This window comes from Rhodamnia argentea, chromosome 9, assembly GCF_020921035.1.
Source record: "Rhodamnia argentea isolate NSW1041297 chromosome 9, ASM2092103v1, whole genome shotgun sequence".
Classification (NCBI taxonomy): domain Eukaryota; kingdom Viridiplantae; phylum Streptophyta; class Magnoliopsida; order Myrtales; family Myrtaceae; genus Rhodamnia; species Rhodamnia argentea.
Genome location: NC_063158.1, coordinates 1,645,794 through 1,664,058, shown reverse-complemented (window position 1 = coordinate 1,664,058; position 18,265 = coordinate 1,645,794). Strand labels below are relative to the sequence as shown.

The window sequence follows — 18,265 nt, the reverse complement described above, 5'->3', positions numbered from 1 at the left end:
TTTGAAATATTGGTCTACTGTACAATGTTGTATCTAGATTTTAGTTTATTGAATAGTCTCTAAATTATTGATAAATCTTCAATTTAATCCCTCCACTACATGAAAATGTTTAGTGCCATCCTTCGGTTAATCTGTTGGCGCAGCTTCCAATCTGTTTAAGCTTGAATGTTGGGCAATACAAACAGTATCTTCATCTCAAAATCAGGATATAATAATTCACGTCATCAAATGACGATAGACATGGACATGTTGACTCAATATTTTTAATATTCTCAACTCAGCATATAAAAATTCACAATCGAAAGTACTCGGAGATTGCATTAAATAAATTAAAAATTTAGAAAATTTATGGATCGTGTTGTTTTCCAGTAAAATATAAATGTGAATAGTCGGTTTGGTTCTCACTCGCGAGAACCCAAGAGGCTGGTGACTAGCGAGTGGCCATTATCATCTCTCTCTCACCCACGCGCAGAGGAACGGAGGGCGAGAAGGGAGAGGATGACGACGACACTTTTCGCCGCTCCGCCGTATCGCCACCACCACCCTCTCTCCCATCGGCATTGCTTCAACCACGGAGCTTCGCGATTGGACTTGTGCGGTCTGTCGAATCGTATCGGTCATGCTCCTTATAAGCTCAATTTCTCCGTCTCTTCTACTTCGACTTCTTCTTCCGTTGTGGAAGATGGCCTCCCTCCTCCTCTTCCGCCGCCGCCGCCGCCGTCTGACTCCGCTCCTCTCCAGCCGGACTCCGCCCTCGAAGCCGGTGACGTCGCTGCTCTGAGGTATCTTCCTCTCCACCCCTACCTTTTTTCTCCTCAAAATGTACGCTCAAGCCGCCTAAGTGTTTTGGACGGAGTTGTCGTTCTCCATTTGGTACGAAGTGCAATTTGGGCGTCGAATCAGTTAGTTTAAGAAGTATTAGCATTTGGGATGATGATGGTTTGAATTATGTTGCTGTCGTCTTAAAATAGTTAAGCAGAGTTTGTATTCCTACTTTTTATCCGTACAATAGTTGGATTTCTCCAAAGAAGGATTCGAGAGTGGTGGTTGCTCCATGTAAGATGAAGGGAACTGGTTGGCGGAGGCAGCGCTGACAAGTTGACAATGCCTTGCTGGTGGCCATAAAGTAGCCAGAAAGAGATGTTGACAAAGGCCATTGCCTGTTGGTGGAGCATGTAATCAGCAGGTGGCTGTGGTTGCGGCGGCAGCAGCATCGGTGCCTGCAGAATGGCAGCATGTGGTTTAATTCTCATTAATTCTAATTTAGCTGCGTAAAATGACTAGAACTCTCAATGATGCTTAACTACTGCATTATATCACCACAAGGTGCTTGGTAGTTGGTAGTTCATCTAGAAATTGATAGAAATGGTAAGCCGAGAGATGAATTGTACCTCATGCTTGCCATATCTAGATACTCTGTTCTGGCTTTAAATTTTGTTGTCGGGTGGACCTATGTTCTTATCTGGTTTAATGGTAACAGGGTACCAAACTAGGAACTTGCATTTGTGTTTAACTTCAGATTCTTTGTTAGAGCAGCAGAGTTCGAGTTAAGTTGAAACCTTTGTGTATGTGTACTTTACATGATGCCTATGATCCAGTATGGATTCGTTGTCTCGACTCATTGCTTGTTGCCAAAGCATGTCATACTTGCCTATGCTTGTTAAATCTTGTGGTGAAAACTTGGACTCTAATCTGTTGACTGCTCCTTCATCACGAGATGTTAATTTGCAAATTTCAAGAATGGAGGATCACACTGACATAATTACTTCCATGTGCAGGGGTTGCAAGGCCTGTGGGAGAGAGGAACTAGAGAGGGGATGCAATGGAGAGGGGAGGATACAAGGTGGCATTGCGACGGTTCCAGGCTTTGGTTGGTGGCCGATAAAGGCTTACAGGCCTTGTCCTGGATTTGTAGCATCTGGTGGACGGTATCGCCGGCAAGGGCAAAGCATGGATGAGGTTGCTTTTGGAAGAGGCGGTTCTTCATTCGGTGATGAATCTAAGTCAAGGTAAAGGTATTCATTTGTCTGCCTTCGTCTCCGAGGTTGTATGAATTTTTTGGATATCCAAATCTTAAAGTGTGGCTGTGACTTCCCTTTTTTTTTCCTCCTTTGTTTGTTGAACTAGCCCTGATTGTTTTGTTATAATAGTCTAGCTGAAATAAAATGAGTTTTCTAAGGCGTAGCTCTCTTTCCAACAATCACTTCCTGTCAATGTTCATGGTGACGATTAGGAACTGCTGGAATTCTATTGCATATTTTTTTAGTTCTAAGCATCAACATGTTTCAAACTGGGTAAGCTACTGATGAATTCTACAGTAAGAAAGGGCGAGATCGGAGGAAACTCGAGAGGTAATACTCACCCATCCAGGATAGCCGGACAAGTTCACGATCCTACTGGTCTCCTGGGATATACCCGAAAAGCCGGAAGAAAGGAAAGTGAAGGGATGAATGTATATCACCTGTGACCAGTCCTCATCTTTGCTATATGTCGGGTTTCTGATGCATGGATTGCAGGGTTCGGTGATGATCAATGTATATTTCTTGTTGACAAATTATACACATTATCCTTGAGTCTTGATTTCTATGCCTTTAACTGCACTGCAACAGCGCCGCAAGACTGCAAATAATGTGTGGGAAACTATATGGTTGAACTTGAAGATGCTTTTTTTTTCTCCCCACTTCTTCATTTGCATTGCTAGAATTTTAAGTTCGGTTGTTCCTTCACTTTTGGATGGTTCAATCTTCACCCATATGCAACTCAATAGGCATTAGCAGAGAATTCAGGAGTCATCTAGAAAACTAGACTTGAGCTGGTACGAGATTCTGCTGACCAAAACATATCTTCTGATGAACAATTCTCTGTAAATAATTTACAACAATAAAACAAGTGGCTTGTCTTTCACTTATGGTATCATTTCAATTAATCAACTGCTGTCCTTCCCTTATAATACTTATAAGTACACTCTTAACAGCTACAAGAATCTGAAGCGCCAGAGAACCTGTCCTACTTCTGACTACTGCTCAGAAGTGGCCGACGGTTTACACATTCTTCTCTTTTCATGGACTGAGCTGAAGCAAACACACTAAGCGCCGTGAAAATCGCCATGCTCTTGTCATTTTACGCTATTTCTGAATGCAACCTTTCCACATGAGACGAGGAAATCACTCGCAGGAGAGTCCTCTCTCACACCCATCAAGGGATTTACCGTGTTGAGCCAGGCCACATACTGTTTCACAGGCTTTGTTCTTTTGACTGAGATACAAGGGCGTGCTCAAGGTCACTTGTTTCTTGGTTGAAGAACGGAAGACTTCCCGGATTTTCCTCCTCCAAAAGGAGGCTCACAGGTGTTTGTGGAGGATATTTATTCAGAATGAAGTCAATTTCCTCTCCACTGATTTCTTCCTGGTTGAGGAGAACCTATAACACAAATAGTCCACATACTCAGCGTGCCTCACAGTTTTAGCTTGACTCTGGTTTCATTCGGCCCCGAGATTTGAAGACACTGAAAAATCTAAACCAAGTACTAAGATCAGATCAGGTATCTTACCTTCACAGCTTTGAGCAGGGCCGCATGGTGCCTCCTGAGTAGAGAAACGGTCCTTCCATACATGTCACGTATGAGCTCTTCAGTCCTATGAGCGACCTGATCGTCCAAGTTGAAATTTATTGGCGGTTCAATCAAACTGTAGTCGTCATAGAGCGATCCTTCAAAGTCCAGCCTCGGTCCAACGAATTTGACTTCCTTTCTCCAAGGAGGTGGCTCACCATGGATGACCATTGGATTCTCCAAATTCCATCTGTTGATGGAGCACGGAACAACCCAGTATTAAACACCATGACAAGTTCGAAAGGAAATTCACTGATTACAGCACAAGGGACCAACATAGTCAAAAGTTTGCGAGCAAGCCAAGAAGCATCTGCAAGATACCCAACAGATGCTCTAGATGTATCCCGTCCATAAATAACCTCTTCGGCTGCACGTCCTCCAAGCAAAACCTATAGTTCGAGTAGAGCAAGATAAGGACACGATTCAATTTAATCTATTGGTAGAAATAAGAAGGGAAGAAACACCAGCTGCCAATAAGCCAAAAAGTGTCGTACCTGAAGGCGATGAAGCAATTGTGGCCGGCGCTCAAACATATATTTCTCATCATCAAGTCGATGAAAGACAACTTGAGATAATGTCTGCGTGTTCACAAGTTAACCATTCAGTAATAAGAGGAGCCCTAAATAAAGGAGCCCTAAATAAAGCTTCAAAGGCAAATAATATAGCAAATCTGATGATAATACTGATTCCTTCGTAGGTCATTAAACCAGCAGGTAGGCATCCAACATAATGAATTGTTCCAGGAAATGAACATGCTGAAGAAATCTCAAGTCCTTGTGAAAGAATAAAACAGGATACAGAGGACCTGGGAACAGAAAGAGGACCTCTCCACGAGGGATGATTGAAATCCGATCACAGCACTCGACATCAGCATTCTCGTATCTCTTCAGAAGATGAGAAATCATTGCAACTCCTACTTCAGTGGTAGCTCTCCTACATTGTCCTTGATGACCTAACTCTATCCCAACACGTCTTGGCCCCACAGTGAGTCTATCAACTGCATCGTCCATATCTGGTCGAAGAATTGATCCATGTCCTTTCCTAACTGCCACTAAAGCAGCCTCTTGCACAAGCTGAGCCAATCGTGCCCCGCTCCATCCTATTAATAATTCAAACACACATTTCAGATATTGAACCAACAAATTAATAATGGTTGAGAACCATAGCTACCTGGCAAATTCTGTGCATATGACGATAAATCAACGGTCTCTGACATCTTTACTTTGCTTGCATGAATTTTTAGAATATCGTGTCTCCCTTTTGCATTAGGGGGCCGTATCTTAATCTGCAAGACACACACAACAAGGAAAAAAAAAAATTTAAAGCCATGAAATAGTCCAGTTAGCTACCTTAAAGGCTAATTCTAAAAACTCGAGATGCCCAATATCAATAACAGCCATGATACCCAGTGTGAATTTAACTCAAAAAGTTTTTCCTTCTTTTTTTTTTTTGACAATTTCTCCTTTGGGTTCAGTATATCTAAAATAAAGTACAGCTACTATTCACCAACAGAAACAAACCTTCCGATCAAAACGACCAGGACGAAGGAGTGCAGGATCTAATAGGTCCCTACGGTTGGTAGCTGCCAGAAATATCACACCTTTTCCAGTATCAAACCCATCAAGCTCTATAAGAAGCTGATTCAATGTAGTTTCCCTTTCTTGAGTTCCGGCATTATACAGGTGATCTTTGGACTCCTTGAAGATTCCTTGACGCCTGATCATAGATAAATGAAAAACCAAAAAGACCATTAAAAGTTATGGGCTTACCATCCACATTAGACTAGCTATAATTACTTCTGCAGTGACAACTGTCCCCACCAAATCATAGACAACTGGGAATTTTCCAGAGGACAAAAATATGACAAGAAGAGTTCAATCAATTAAGAGCCGGCTCAGATAGGAGACTAACCTGGTTGCCAGGGCATCAATTTCGTCTATGAATATAACTGAAGGCCTATTCACCTGCAAAAACAGATAAGCCTTGAAATCAGAAAAACCTATCAGAATAGTTAAAACTAAGGTAAATTGGTAAAAGGATGTTGACAATTCCAAAATCGGGTGAACCAACCCACTTGACCAGTAAATGTGCGTTACAAGGAAACAACCCATAAAGTCGGGTGCAACATACGAGAAAGCTAACCTCCGTCACATAAATGACACAATAAAGAGCAGCTAATCACATAAAAAAAAATTTGAAAAGTTAACAAAATTCCACCATCCTCGACTCAGTATAGGCCTATTTGTCATATTAAGGAATTAATCCTCTACTTGAATAGTATGGAGAACATAATAATACCTTTGCTCTCTTGAATAGATCCCTGATACGAGCAGAACCGACACCTACTAATACTTCAACAAATTCAGACCCAGCCATTTGATAAAATGGAACGCCAGCTTCACCAGCTATGGCTTTGGCAACCAGTGTCTGCAAATAGGAAGGGTGAGAGCAGCCAAAGGTATTTGCAGGAGAAACCAAATAAAACCAACCTTTCCACACCCAGGAGGTCCCTCCAAAAGGACACCATGGGGAGGCTTGATTCCCATTTTATCAAACAGTTCTGGATTCTTCAAGTACCTAACCAACTAACCAGCAAAATAAACGAAATCTGTGAGCTTCTACTGGAAAATGGTGACAAATCAAAAGCACTTTTTGGAATTTCAATAAAAAGATGTCATGAAAAAGCATAATACTTTGTAGTAAGTAAGGCCCCTTAAGTATAATCTGTTCTAAACAGGAAATTTAGGGTTAAAACGAGATTCTAGTTAGTGTTATCGTTTGCACGTGCATGTATGCAAAATTGTCTGTGTGCCTGTTTCAGGATACCGATAACAATAATTTCGAAATTTCTGTATGAACTCACTCTTCAACAAAATAATTTAGTTAAGGATGCAAATATCACACATGCTGCATCTAGATTATCTTTGTGAGGCATGATTTGCTAGAACAATATTTTTATCATGCAAAATTGCCAAAGATCAGAGAATACAGGGAAGTGTTAAACAAGTAAAATGCCAGAGTCATGTCTTTAAATAGTAGTTCTCCAAAGAAAACCTTGTGTCATTTCTCAAAGAGATAACTCAAAGGGATCATCCAGTCAGGAAGAAAGCAATAAATTAGCTGTTCTTACAAGTGAATACCCATAGAACAAGAGTGATTACCTCTTGAAGTTCCTCCACAGCCTCATCTATCCCTGCCACATCACTGAACTTTACCCCTGTTGAACCCTGGAATATTTCATCCACAGAGAACATTCTAAAAATTTAGTCCAAATTCTACACCCGCAAAGAATGCTTGGGTGCAAATTACAAAATGAAACTAACATCAACACGAGCTTCTGCTTTGGATCTTGAAAAATCAATTCCTTGCCATAGATCCTGCATAATGGCAAGCGATGTCACGCAAAGATTGAAAGGTTAACAGACACTAGGATATAGCTATTGCATCACACTACAAGCAAGAGCAAATGACAAGAGAAGAGAAGTACCCATTTCCTGAAGTTCTTAGGTCTTCTAGACAGAGTGAAACGGACAAGAAGGACCATAGTCAATAGAACAGCGCTTATCGGTTTTAGCATTTCAAGGCTAGCTGAGACACCGCCAAATGTGTAAAACTCGTAAAATTTGGAGAAGATCCCACCATCACTGAATAGATCAACAACATTGTCCCAAACTCTCTCAAAAATGCTAAAGATAAGACTGAGAAAGAGCTTGAGAAATGGTCTGGCTATTGGCCACACAATATATACTGTAGTGACAAAGATGAAACTGGTAACAGCAAAGACTGCTGAAGCCAAAAAACCCCCAACTAACACTGCTGCAACAGCCATAACAGCTGTGATCATCCCAAACTCAACCATCATTCTGCTTGATATGGAAGAAGCCACCGGATGAGGATATTCTGGTAACTTTCCCACCCAAGACTACAGCAAATGTTATCAGCAAGAATGAAAAATCAGAGGAATTCACCATCTCTAATCCCATTTAAGCACAAAACTTATGAAGCAAATAATAAACTGAATTACCATAGTTTGCCTCTCTATTTCATACTGCGGACCATTGTATTCCTCCAGAAGCGCTTGAGCTTCAGCCTGATTCAGCTTCATAGCCCTACAAACAACTACATGGCTTGACAACCAAAAAATGACCTCGAAACAAAATATGTTACAAAAACTACAAGTAAAGAAATATACCATCGAGTTCTATGCAAACTCCTATCCCCAGGGATCTCTTTCAACTCTACAATAAAATCCCTAAACCCATTAGCCGTCGTAATGCCAGCAACCTCCTTCGAAGTCAACAACTTGACTTTATCACTTTCCATGGCTTTCCCGAAATCCTCCAAGCTCATCTTGGGCAATGCCTCCAAATTCCGATCGAACTCCTCTTCCTCGGACAAGTCTTCGCCGAAGACTTGCTCGGGTACGTACAATTTCCCCTTGTACTCCCTCAGTATGTCTTTCAAGTACACCGACTCCTCTTTTGCGGCCGTCTTAGCCTCGTTTCGACCCTCATCACTCCCTCTCTTCAGTTTACCTCTTGTGTCCAGTGTCCTTCTCAAAATCTCAAACATACCCACATCAGCATTTTTGCTCAAGTTCTCCTTTTCCTTCAAAGTGTAGAACTTGTCACCTATCAAGTGCTTGGGCTCAACCTGACTAGGGTTCGCCTTCAAAACCCTAGCCACAAAATCATCCCCTTTTGGAGGAGTGGAGTCTGAACTCGATTCGCATGAAACTTTAAAGAACCTTCGAGTAATTCCCACCCGTAACCGAATTCCTCGCAAAACAGAATTTGAGCGCTCGAGTCCTCGCCTAGAGATAATCGGAGCGAGGCACAATCCCTTCGAGTACACATGCGGTTTGGCATAAAAAGCCCTTGATGATAGCAGAGTGTCAATGCTGCTCATATTCTAGGGAAAGAACTTCGATTCGCAGGGCTATTCGGCTACGATTTCTACTGCATTACACTCGAAAGGTGGTGACTTGAGCGCATTTCGCGAATCTAATCAAAAGGGGTTGGAACCCATTATGAGTTTGAACGAGCTGAAACGAATTGCCAGGGATGATGATGTTCAAGCTCAAAAAGAAGACATTGCGAACTCCTCGGGGTTTATCCAAACCAAGCCGAAGTTCTGCGGGCTGCAGCTATAACGGGTCGGGCTGAAATGGCCCGCAAAGTGGCAGTAAAGGACCGGGTCGGATTCAAGCCCATTCCGGGTAAGTCGCATTTTGGTGACTCATTTTGGATTATCACTCTCGTTTACTCCCAAAAAAAGCGAGGACGATTCTTTTGTTTCACTTGGGAAAACTTGAAAAAGGAATGACGTGTTGGTGAATTTCTAGACATACTTATAAGTTTTGGATATTAGCGATCATAACGGTGATCGGTAGAAGTGTCATAACTTTCATACTATACTTATTTTGATGTCAAAACTTTTTATCGCATCACTTGAGTGCAACGTGACAATACCCTAACATTAATATCCTTAAATGATGTCGTTTAACACATGATTATCCCAAATTCAACCTTTCTTCAAACCTAACCTCACGATAGATGATTGATTTTTCTTCGATAGTGATCTAGCAAAAAGTTTTGACACCAAAGTAAACGTCATACGAAATTTTATAACACTTCTAATGATCTTTGATCGATTTTGAGCTATCAATTTTTCCAATATCTTACAAACTATTTGCTGAAGGCGTTAACTCCTCTATCAAATTACAAAACAAATTACTCTTTATCGAGGTCATCATTAGTTTCAAGATCGAGACATAATGTCTATTTGAAACCCCCCCCCCCCCAAAAAAAAAAAACATGATTGTGCTCGAAGTCCAAAACCCTATAACCGCAAGTGAGTTCCAACTCGAAATGTAATTTTGAAGGTGGACATTAACGTAATGGTGTACGTACATATTATATACACGTGAAGGCCAACGCTCGCAAAATAATCATGTCCCTAAAATATTACAATGCAAACGGTTTGACGAAATATGAATCCAAGACTAAATCTTGATATACGCTCACAATAGTACATTCTATTTACTTCTCTTGATTGAAGAACCAAATGAAAAACCAAATAGCAAGTACATAAGTAAGTGACGACCCACCCACCCCCCCGGGCAGAGACTAGTACGGTTTGATTCGATGGTTTATTTGTTCAGACTTGATTAGGGAAAATTGGCCAAAAAATCCTAAACCCTATTGCAAGTTTTCAAACTGAGTCATAAACCTTTTCACATTTCGTTAATTGAAGCAATCCGATCAAATTTGGTAGAAAATCGCTGATGTGAACGATGACCATCCTACGTGGCATGATCGATCTTGACATGGATAACTTTTAATAAATTTCAATATTTTTTTGGACTTTTTTTTATAATTGTGGCTGGTGAGGTCCCTAGTTGACCATCTTGGCCACATGTGAGGGTGTGTCTGTGGCTGGCAAAGGCCGCAACGCCCTCGCCAAGACCAGGCAAGGGTTGCTAGCCCTGGCATGTGGTTGGTGACCTCGCTGGCACAAATTAAAAAAAAAAAAAGAAAATTAAAAATGGACTTAATTGGTAAAACGTGAAAAGATTTATGATTCATTTGGTAAAATTAAAATATTGAGGGCTCAATTTGCAAAAATGCGATATGTTTAGGGCTTTTTGGATGACTTTTTAAGTTTGATTGTGACGTAACTTTTATTGAATTTATCGTCCGATGAATCACGTTGCTGATATCGACCCTGAAAAAAAAGACAGGGCAGGTTATAACTGGTCCGAAACCCAAACCATCTAGCGTCGTTCGTGGTATTTCGTTCCATGGTGCCGTGGTTAAATCTAGGCCTCGGGCCAAACGGCGTCTATCTCTGCCTGTCTTTGTCTTCTAGGTCAACTCTTTTAATTACTAAACTGAGTTTAGTTTTTATTAACCGAGTCCGGTCAAGAATCCATAATCCACGAAGAAATAGAGACATCCGAAGAACTATTTTCTATTACCGAGCAGAAGAGTTTGGTCCAAGCGAGAATTCAATCCACTTAATGTAGTTAAAGGATACTTATTTAGGACTGTTGGCAAATTAATCTCTTCGACCGCGGAAATGAATTTTGAAATAATTGTCCAAAAAACAATACATAATCAGGGTGTGTTAGTTTAAGTGGAAGCATTTTTTGAGAATAATTAGTTGTGCGACCTTTCACGTGCCCAGTTCTTTGAAAAGGATCGTTCGACGGAAAATCATTTACAGTCAAGGAAAATACACATCCTTAAAGATAGAAAGATGAATTTCCTAATATGAAAAAGTGAAAAAAAAAATATTCTCCTAAAAAATGAGATCTTGAAACGTGACGACCTAGACTTGGTAAGTACGGAGGGATGGGCTAGTGTAATGCCTTGGCAGTACGTGGGTGAGGCTAAGTGCGTGTCTTCTAACCCACATTATCTAGGGGAGGAGTCATGGGATAGTTGACAAGGCTTGGGGTTCTCTATTCTGGGTAACGTGTTTTAAAGTTGTGAGGGCTCCAGCCCAAAGCGGACAATATTATACAATGGTAGCCGGCTAGGATCCTCACATCCGGTATTAGAGCCGATTCCCGACCGCGTGTGAGGCCACATCGGTTGCTAGTGCAATGCCTTGACATTCGCTCGTGTCACCGAAAGCGATTCATTTAAAGCTTCTTCTGCTAGCGCTCCTTAAGTTTTTCCAAGTACTAATCTAGAGTCCACATGAAACACAATCATAAGTAAATCAAATCATTTGAAAACTCTAATAAAGACCACAAGATTTCGCATTTGATCCGAAAAGAGCCGGGCCCTTTTAGGATGAGAATGTGTTCTTATTTGAAATATGAGGCACACGCCTATTTTCTGTCGCACGAGAAAATTTTTTAGTAACCTAAAGGTTTGTAATATAGAGAACGTTAGAGATAATTAGGTAGGATAATTTCCAACGTCGGAAATATTTAATAATTTTGTTGATTTTAGGAAAAAGTATAAAAAAAAGTCATAAACTTATTCTATTGGTGTCAATTAAGTTCTATGACTTTTGTATTTGTGCCAATTGAGTCCTATAAACTTTTTGCATTTATGCTAGTTAAGTCAATCCGATCAATTTTGGCTGAAAAATCACTCTTGTATACGTTGGTTGTCCTACGTGACACGGTGGCGCCGATGTGGATATTTGTAAAAATATTTTTATTAATTTATTAATAATATTTCTAAAGGAAAAACCAAAAAAAGTATTTAATAAATTATTAAAAATATTAAAAATATCCACGTCAACGCCGGTCATGCTACGTAAGCAAACGACATCAACGTCGCCGATTTCCTACCAAAATTGGCCGGATTGACTCAATTGGTACAAATATAAGATTTTTGTAAGACCGAATTGGCACTAATATTAAAAGTCTAGGAATAAATTGGTACGATTACAATAGATTTATGACTGAATCGACATCAATATAATAGGTTTAGGACTGAATTGGTACAAATCCAATAGATTTATGACTTTTTTGACACTTTTTTTGTTGATGTTACGTATCTTTCAAGTTCTCGCGTATATCTCCCTTTGATTATTCGTACTTTAATTGATATATATATATGTATAAATTTAGATAGTGTTATCATAAAGCTTTTCAATGCATCTATTGTTATTTTAGACGTGAACGAAATGTCAGTGGGGCACCGTTATTTTCAATGCATATATTGTTATTTTTATGGCGTGCGATCTGGCTCTCGCAATTCCGACCAAAAAAAAAAAAAAAAATCTGGCTCTCGCAATTATACTCTAATAATAACATGTCCGAAATTTTTTCTTGTGTGAGCATGCCACGCCAGAAAAGGGTGGGCCCACATACCGGCAATGACAGCGCCAGAACGACAAAATTTGCAGAGATCAGATGAGCAGATTGATGAGCATCTGATTGGATCTTTCCCACCATGCATGTGGTCTCATTCTCATATGCGACCCAACAACGCCCGGCGAAGAACTGGAACGTTGAAAATTTCGCAGCTCACGTCGGTTATAATAATGCAGGACTCGAAAGTGATGCAAACCAGCAAAACCCAACTGCAATTCAACTCCCAACAACTCAACGCGCGGCCGCGCCGGCGGAGAACAAGAGAAAGAGGAGGAAGAAGACGAGAAAGCTTCGCACCCAGGTAAGTGAGGTTGCTGCTACTGCTACTGCTACTGCTAACTGCTGCTCATCATGATGGACTCCATCGCCCTGCTGTGGTGAAAAACCGATTCTTGGCGATGTTTGCTTGTTCTGTTCTGCTCCACTCCGTTGCTTCCCCTAGAGATGGCCGGTTTGGCCGAACCGCCGATTCCCGAGCCCAATGGCTCTTTTCTCCCGGGCCTCCTTTTTTTTTAAAAAAAAAAACGGGTTGGAACCGGCCCCGAACCGGCGGTTCCGGGCCGCCGATTCAGATTGGCCATGTCTGGCTTCCCCTAGACGTGGCTAGTTCCGGTTTCTAAAAAAGGTGGAACCGCCGGTTTCGGGCTGGTTCCGATTCCTAAGCCCAATGGGTATTTTTCCCCAGGTCTCCTCCATTTTTTTTTTAAACTGGATCGGAACCGTGGGCCTGGTTAACGGGCTGGTTTCGGGCCGGTCAATGGGCCGGTTCCGGATCCCAGTTCATTTTGGCCATGTCTAGCTTCCCCCACCTTTTTTTTTTTGGTTCTTCTCTGTTTAGGTTTTCTTTGGGTTTTGTAAAAGCATTTCCCTCTTTTGGTTTTGCGTCGAGAGAATCGAACAGTGAAAAGGCGCTGCCTTAATTCGTCTTGAATCTGATGGGTCCTACAGCTTTTATGAGTTTGTGAGAGAGCGCATAATTTCTGCTTGCAGTTTCTGCACATGGGGTTTAATTTCTTTTCTTCGGTTGGTAGACTTCATGGGTTCTTCTATTTTGGCCCCTTTTGCTATCGTAAGGGCTTTTGCAATTTGTAGACTTCATCGGACAGCACTTTTGTACAGCGCACTCATGAGAAAATAGAGGAAATCGGGAGAGAGCCGGGAATGCATCGTATGCAGAGATGGAGAGGGACTTATGGCCACTAAGCTTTGGTATCAAGACTTAAATTTTGCCTGGGTTGATCAGGCTTTTGAAACTTGGGAGATCTGATTAATATAAGATGCCTTTTAGAATTGTTGAGGAATGAGGGATTCGGAGAAACTGTTGCCTTTGTTGCGAACGGCGGCATCATGTCGATGTATCACTAGAATTGGTGTCACCGTGGTGCTAGATTGGTGTCTTGGGGGGTCTGTCTCCTGTCGCATCGCTGGATAAACCCGGAATGGTATCCCTGGTGGTGATTCGGAATAGTAATATCTCGCCATGGTTTAGTAGTTCGAGTGACTTCTTACCATTCAGGAAGTGTCACTTTTCAAGCACATAAAGTAATGATCATGGGGCTGTAGAAAAACCCGTCTCTACCGGTCTTCTGTAGTTCACATGCACAGCCGCGAGTTCCAGAAGTATCATTTACTGAGAGAGAGAGAGAATTATCTGATTCATACTTACTCAACAGCAGCTATATATGTTACAATTATCTCAATCTGTAAAGCACGTCAAATTTCAGTATAAAGAGGATCATAACTGTCTTTGAATTTGGAAGTACAACTAAGGATGGCCCCCGCTACAGCAGCTTAGTTAAGAGGTCCCAGTACAGTGTTGCTAATTGAATCAGATGCTAATTCTGAATCACTGGTCGCAAGATCATCACCCAAATTACTATGACCATCCCTTGTATATTTACACACTATCAATGCCAATAGATTTCTCCTTCAAGATATTTAGTCCTCCTTTGTCATGACTTTGCACAAGCCCTGCCCCTGTAGCAGGCCTTGCTCATTTGAACTTTCTGAAACTTAATTTCCGAAATCAATTCCCTCCAAAATCATATTGAATTTGTCCCCTTGAACTGAGATTGATTTAAGAGAGACGTAAACTGGGCATGAGTTGAATTTGTCTGTGAGAGATGCTGGACCTCAACACATGTATGCCTAATTTCCTAGTCTACTAGCCATCAAAGTTTTCAAGTCCTGCTTTCTGCTGTCGTCAACAGGCACAACTCTACGTGAAGTTATGCAGTCGCTCTTTGGCTGCTTTTGCATGAGGAAACGTCAACAAAAGGCTGGTTATGAGGATCCATTCATTCTTGCTTCAGCAACACCTTGTAAGTAGGAATTCAAATAGGTAACAGTTTTAGTCATTCATTCCCCCTTTCAGGTGATACGTAACATAAACAGGTTAGCAAGTCTAGAGACCTTGCACTTTTGATGTAGCATGGACGTCTTAAGTCGAATGGAATTAGTACACTGGTCTTATGGATTGATATTCAATTTGCAACTTAATAGCTGCCTATGTTATCTGTATCACGTTTGGCAGATCTACTTGAGCCCTCATCACACAACTGCAGTATAGATGTTTTATGTACTGTCACCAACAGGGACATGATACTGTTGCTCCATTTAGCTCATATAAGCTGATGGACAGATACACTTTCAACAACTTTCCTCTGGAGTTCTTTTTCTGTTTATTTGTGATAGACATATCATTATCTCCACGTTATGATCGATTGGGCAGTTACTGTGAATGAAGTGGAAGCTTTGTATGACCTTTTCAAGAAACTAAGCAGTTCCATAATCGACGATGGTCTTATTCACAAGGTATCCTCTTGCTAATTTAGACCATGTCGGGACCTCGAGCTTTGCTCTATAAGATAGAAGCACTCCCTTTATTACTATACATCACAAGGAATTACTTCCCTTCTATTTGATCGAACAGGAAGAGTTTCAGCTTGCACTATTCGGAAACAGTAGCAAGCAGAATCTTTTTGCAGATAGGGTGAGTGCATATGCTTACCTTTCTCGTAATTTTTTTCCTTTAGTAACTTAATTTCCATCTGTGAGTTCATTCTTCAGTGGATATACCTGTTTCGCTTCTTCTAGGCGCATGACAACTATAATCAAAGTCGAATTGCCGCTGGAATTTGTCAGTCAATTGAAATTTCAGACTTATCATGCATAGATTTGCGGATAAGAATCATGCGACCTCAGCCATATGTTGCAGTATTCGGGCTTGTCAATGTTAAGAACTGCTGTACAATTTTTTGTTGTTGCACTGTCTAAAATTTCACCAAGCATGCGCATTTATTCTTTAATAACCTTGGCCTGAAACTGGACTGCAGGTATTTGACCTTTTCGATGTGAAGCATAATGGGGTGATAGAATTTGGAGGATTTGTCCGGTCATTAAGTGTCTTCCACCCAAATGCTCCTGAATCAGACAAAATAGACTGTATGGTCCGACTGAGAATATCCCTTCTTACTGACTTTTTTGGTTGTTCGGAAGCGAACTAGAGTATACAAGAATGCAATTTCTGCGATTGCACTTCAACATCGATAAGGATTTTCCTGACTTGGATGACATTTTTTCGCAGTTGCTTTTAGAATATACGATTTGAAGCAGACTGGTTACATTGAGCGAGAGGAGGTAAATACATGAGCAGCACTCTAATGCTTCTGCCTCTACAGTATGTGAATACTTCTGTAAATAGATGAGCGGTTATGACAAGCTTCTTACTGTAAAACATGTAAAAAATTCTTTTTCTCGCTTCAAAAGGTACCTCTTTTCTCAGAAAATCTGATTTTGCGATTTAGGAGTGGAAATATTGTTTAAAAAGATATTGCAGTGTCTTGAGAAACAAAGGTAGTGAAGAAGAAAGAGAACTTGCTGTTATGACCTCGAATATGATCTTGATGTACCAGAGATCGTTTTAACTTTTTGTTTTGCAACTGGTGTAATCATCAAATCATAGGTACTAGCAATGGTAGTTGTATGGCCTCGAATGTGATCTTGATGTACCAGAGCTCGTTTCAACTGTTTGTTTTGCAACTGGTGTAATCATCAAATCATAGGTACAAGCAATGGTAGTTGTTTGACCCAACATGCCAGCCATCTCGGCCTCCCAAGTTAATTCTGCCGTAGCTTCTCCAACCTGCATTGCATGATTGCATCTTTGGTCAAGTTTAACTGCAAAACTGCTGCAACTGGCCTGCTTTTTGACTGTCAAGTTCTGACATCTCGTTATTTAAACTTCCCAACATGCATGGACTATATCCTAATTCAAAAGTTGAAGGAGATGGTATTGGCTCTTCTCGGTGAATCAGATCTGACACTTTCCAATGATGCCATAGACACGATTGTTGATAAGGTACACGACGAATCTGCTCAATTCTGTCCTCGAGTTATGCAAAGTGGTCGTGTCCTGTTGCTCATGCTCTTGTTCGCCTTGTCTTGACAGACAATCACAGAAGCAGATACAAAAGAAGACGGGAAGATTGATCGAGAAGAGTGGATAGAGTTCGTGGCAAAGAATCCCTCCCTCATGAAAAACATGACTCTTCCATATCTAAAGTGCGTACTTAGTTCATGTATGCCTGGAGACATTATTTGTCATGATCTCTCTAAGTTCTTATTTGGTCATTATCTCCACAAACGATGTCGAGTTGCATTGTTGAATAACGTGATCCACAATCCCAAAGCTGCCATTTCTGATTACAGTTTTCTACTTTTCAGAGAGGTGGTAACCTTAGCATTTCCAAGTTTTGTGATGAACAGTGAAGTTCAGGATTAAGCAGAAAGGTATTATTGGTGCGAGACTCCGTTTCTGATCACGGCCGGTAACACCAAGAAAGAGTGATTCACTCCCACGAGCCATTAAACTCTCTCGGTGCACTGGGTACAGTACAGATAGAATGGTTGACAAATGTAGAGAACTCGGGCTCTGTCGAGCACTGAATGTCGGACAAAATCATCGCGCAGCTAGAAATCTTGCATCTAATCGCTCCCAAGATTCAATCGGTGTTTCTGATGTATGACCAACTGACATCCAAGTAAACACACTCGTTGAGAGCGAACCTAATTTGTTAATCTGTTTGTTGAGCTGGATTCCTAGTGTCGTGTGAATGACCCCATTACAATCATTATTTGTGTGCATCGCATCAGGAAGAGATTGGTTGCACAATGCTCACTGAACCTCGAAGCGGGTGACGATGTTTCTGCATCAGTAGTAACTTCTCTTTCTTGATTGCTCAAACTGTCGGCGTGTCGGGCTTCAACTGGCAACTGGCTCATCGCACCCTGAGTGTGGCCCACGCTCATCCTAAACATGCCCTGCAATCGCAGATCTCTACGGGTTCTATGGCTTTTGGGAGTGGGTTCCAAGGGATTGGCAACCTGCAGGTTCAAGTTCAGACACCATATATCGCTGTGTCGAATCATTTGAAATTCAGTAGTCTTTTCTTTCACTGGCTCCATTCACTCTTCGACGTCTCTCTTCTCTTCCACAATGACAATAGCTTCCCCAAACAGCCATTTGCACCAACCACTTAATGTTCAACGGAAGAAACTATCATATAGACATATCAATAGCCTACTGAAAAGACGTGGGCGTCTCCATTTGAGAAGAATAATTAACGAGGAATGTGTTTAGGGTGAACACAGCTCGTCATTGAAAAAAGCGATTCACGATTTTAAAATCAAGATTCAATTTTTGGAATCACTTCCACATCCCCCATTGCCACTGATCGAAGCATCATCATCGACCATATATGCCATCGAAAACTGGCTGGTCGAGGGCTACATTCGGGTCATCGTCGGTGGCCAGA

General features: G+C 41.2%; 3 protein-coding genes across 12 annotated transcripts; 2 read left to right on the top strand and 1 right to left on the bottom strand.

The window, feature by feature from the left end:
* Positions 1–417: 417 nt before the first annotated feature.
* LOC115740828 lies at positions 418–2,606 on the top strand. Of its 5 annotated transcripts, XM_048285264.1 has the most exons (4): positions 418–782; positions 1,779–2,009; positions 2,319–2,366; positions 2,413–2,606. In XM_048285264.1, exons 1-3 carry the CDS (start codon positions 499–501, stop codon positions 2,353–2,355), a joined length of 552 nt encoding a protein of 183 aa, XP_048141221.1. In that variant the 5' UTR covers positions 418–498; the 3' UTR covers positions 2,356–2,366; positions 2,413–2,606. The 5 variants fall into 5 exon arrangements, with proteins under 5 accessions (XP_048141221.1, XP_030530292.1, XP_030530291.1 ...); XM_030674432.2 differs by having other exon boundaries at positions 2,319–2,606; XM_030674431.2 differs by having other exon boundaries at positions 2,267–2,606.
* A 223-nt stretch (positions 2,607–2,829) lies between these two features.
* LOC115740825 (probable inactive ATP-dependent zinc metalloprotease FTSHI 1, chloroplastic) lies at positions 2,830–8,722 on the bottom strand. Of its 6 annotated transcripts, none has more exons than XR_007199697.1 (16): positions 7,803–8,721; positions 7,635–7,719; positions 7,098–7,532; positions 6,934–6,987; positions 6,772–6,837; positions 6,100–6,195; positions 5,909–6,037; positions 5,522–5,574; positions 5,131–5,326; positions 4,781–4,895; positions 4,435–4,709; positions 4,105–4,188; positions 3,887–3,999; positions 3,551–3,800; positions 3,173–3,420; positions 2,830–3,071 (listed from the first exon to the last, which is right to left on the bottom strand). XR_007199697.1 is itself a non-coding variant. In XM_030674422.2 (15 exons), the coding sequence occupies exons 1-15, from the start codon at positions 8,516–8,518 to the stop codon at positions 3,235–3,237; spliced, it is 2,853 nt and encodes a 950-aa protein (XP_030530282.1). In that variant the 5' UTR covers positions 8,519–8,721; the 3' UTR covers positions 2,830–3,234. The 6 variants fall into 6 exon arrangements, 4 of the variants coding, with proteins under 4 accessions (XP_030530282.1, XP_030530283.1, XP_030530285.1 ...); XR_007199698.1 differs by having other exon boundaries at positions 2,830–3,066; XM_030674422.2 differs by having other exon boundaries at positions 2,830–3,420.
* Positions 8,723–12,696: 3,974 nt separating this feature from the next.
* LOC115740827 (calcineurin B-like protein 4) lies at positions 12,697–17,773 on the top strand. The gene is made up of 9 exons (XM_030674429.2): positions 12,697–12,750; positions 14,660–14,770; positions 15,181–15,263; positions 15,382–15,441; positions 15,785–15,893; positions 16,036–16,088; positions 16,729–16,809; positions 16,900–17,014; positions 17,175–17,773. Coding segments are annotated over exons 2-9 (594 nt in total). The 5' UTR covers positions 12,697–12,750; positions 14,660–14,679; the 3' UTR covers positions 17,177–17,773.
* The last annotated feature ends 492 nt before the right edge of the window (positions 17,774–18,265 follow it).

What these genes read in the sequence shown, in the direction of transcription:
- LOC115740828 (XM_030674431.2), top strand. Translation starts at nt 499, where the DNA reads ATGACGACGACACTTTTCGCCGCTCCGCCGTATCGCCACCACCACCCT. An exon ending in GGTGACGTCGCTGCTCTGAG is followed by an intron (nt 783 to 1,778) that starts GTATCTTCCTCT and finishes TTCCATGTGCAG; the next exon opens with GGGTTGCAAGGCCTGTGGGA. An exon ending in GGTGATGAATCTAAGTCAAG is followed by an intron (nt 2,010 to 2,266) that starts GTAAAGGTATTC and finishes ATATTTTTTTAG; the next exon opens with TTCTAAGCATCAACATGTTT.
- LOC115740825 (XM_030674422.2), bottom strand. Translation starts at nt 8,518, where the DNA reads ATGAGCAGCATTGACACTCTGCTATCATCAAGGGCTTTTTATGCCAAA. An exon ending in AAATAGAGAGGCAAACTATG is followed by an intron (nt 7,533 to 7,634) that starts GTAATTCAGTTT and finishes CATTTGCTGTAG; the next exon opens with TCTTGGGTGGGAAAGTTACC. An exon ending in CTGTGGAGGAACTTCAAGAG is followed by an intron (nt 6,196 to 6,771) that starts GTAATCACTCTT and finishes TTTGCTGGTTAG; the next exon opens with TTGGTTAGGTACTTGAAGAA.
- LOC115740827 (XM_030674429.2), top strand. Translation starts at nt 14,680, where the DNA reads ATGCAGTCGCTCTTTGGCTGCTTTTGCATGAGGAAACGTCAACAAAAG. An exon ending in TGAATCAGACAAAATAGACT is followed by an intron (nt 15,894 to 16,035) that starts GTATGGTCCGAC and finishes ATTTTTTCGCAG; the next exon opens with TTGCTTTTAGAATATACGAT. An exon ending in TAGACACGATTGTTGATAAG is followed by an intron (nt 16,810 to 16,899) that starts GTACACGACGAA and finishes TTGTCTTGACAG; the next exon opens with ACAATCACAGAAGCAGATAC.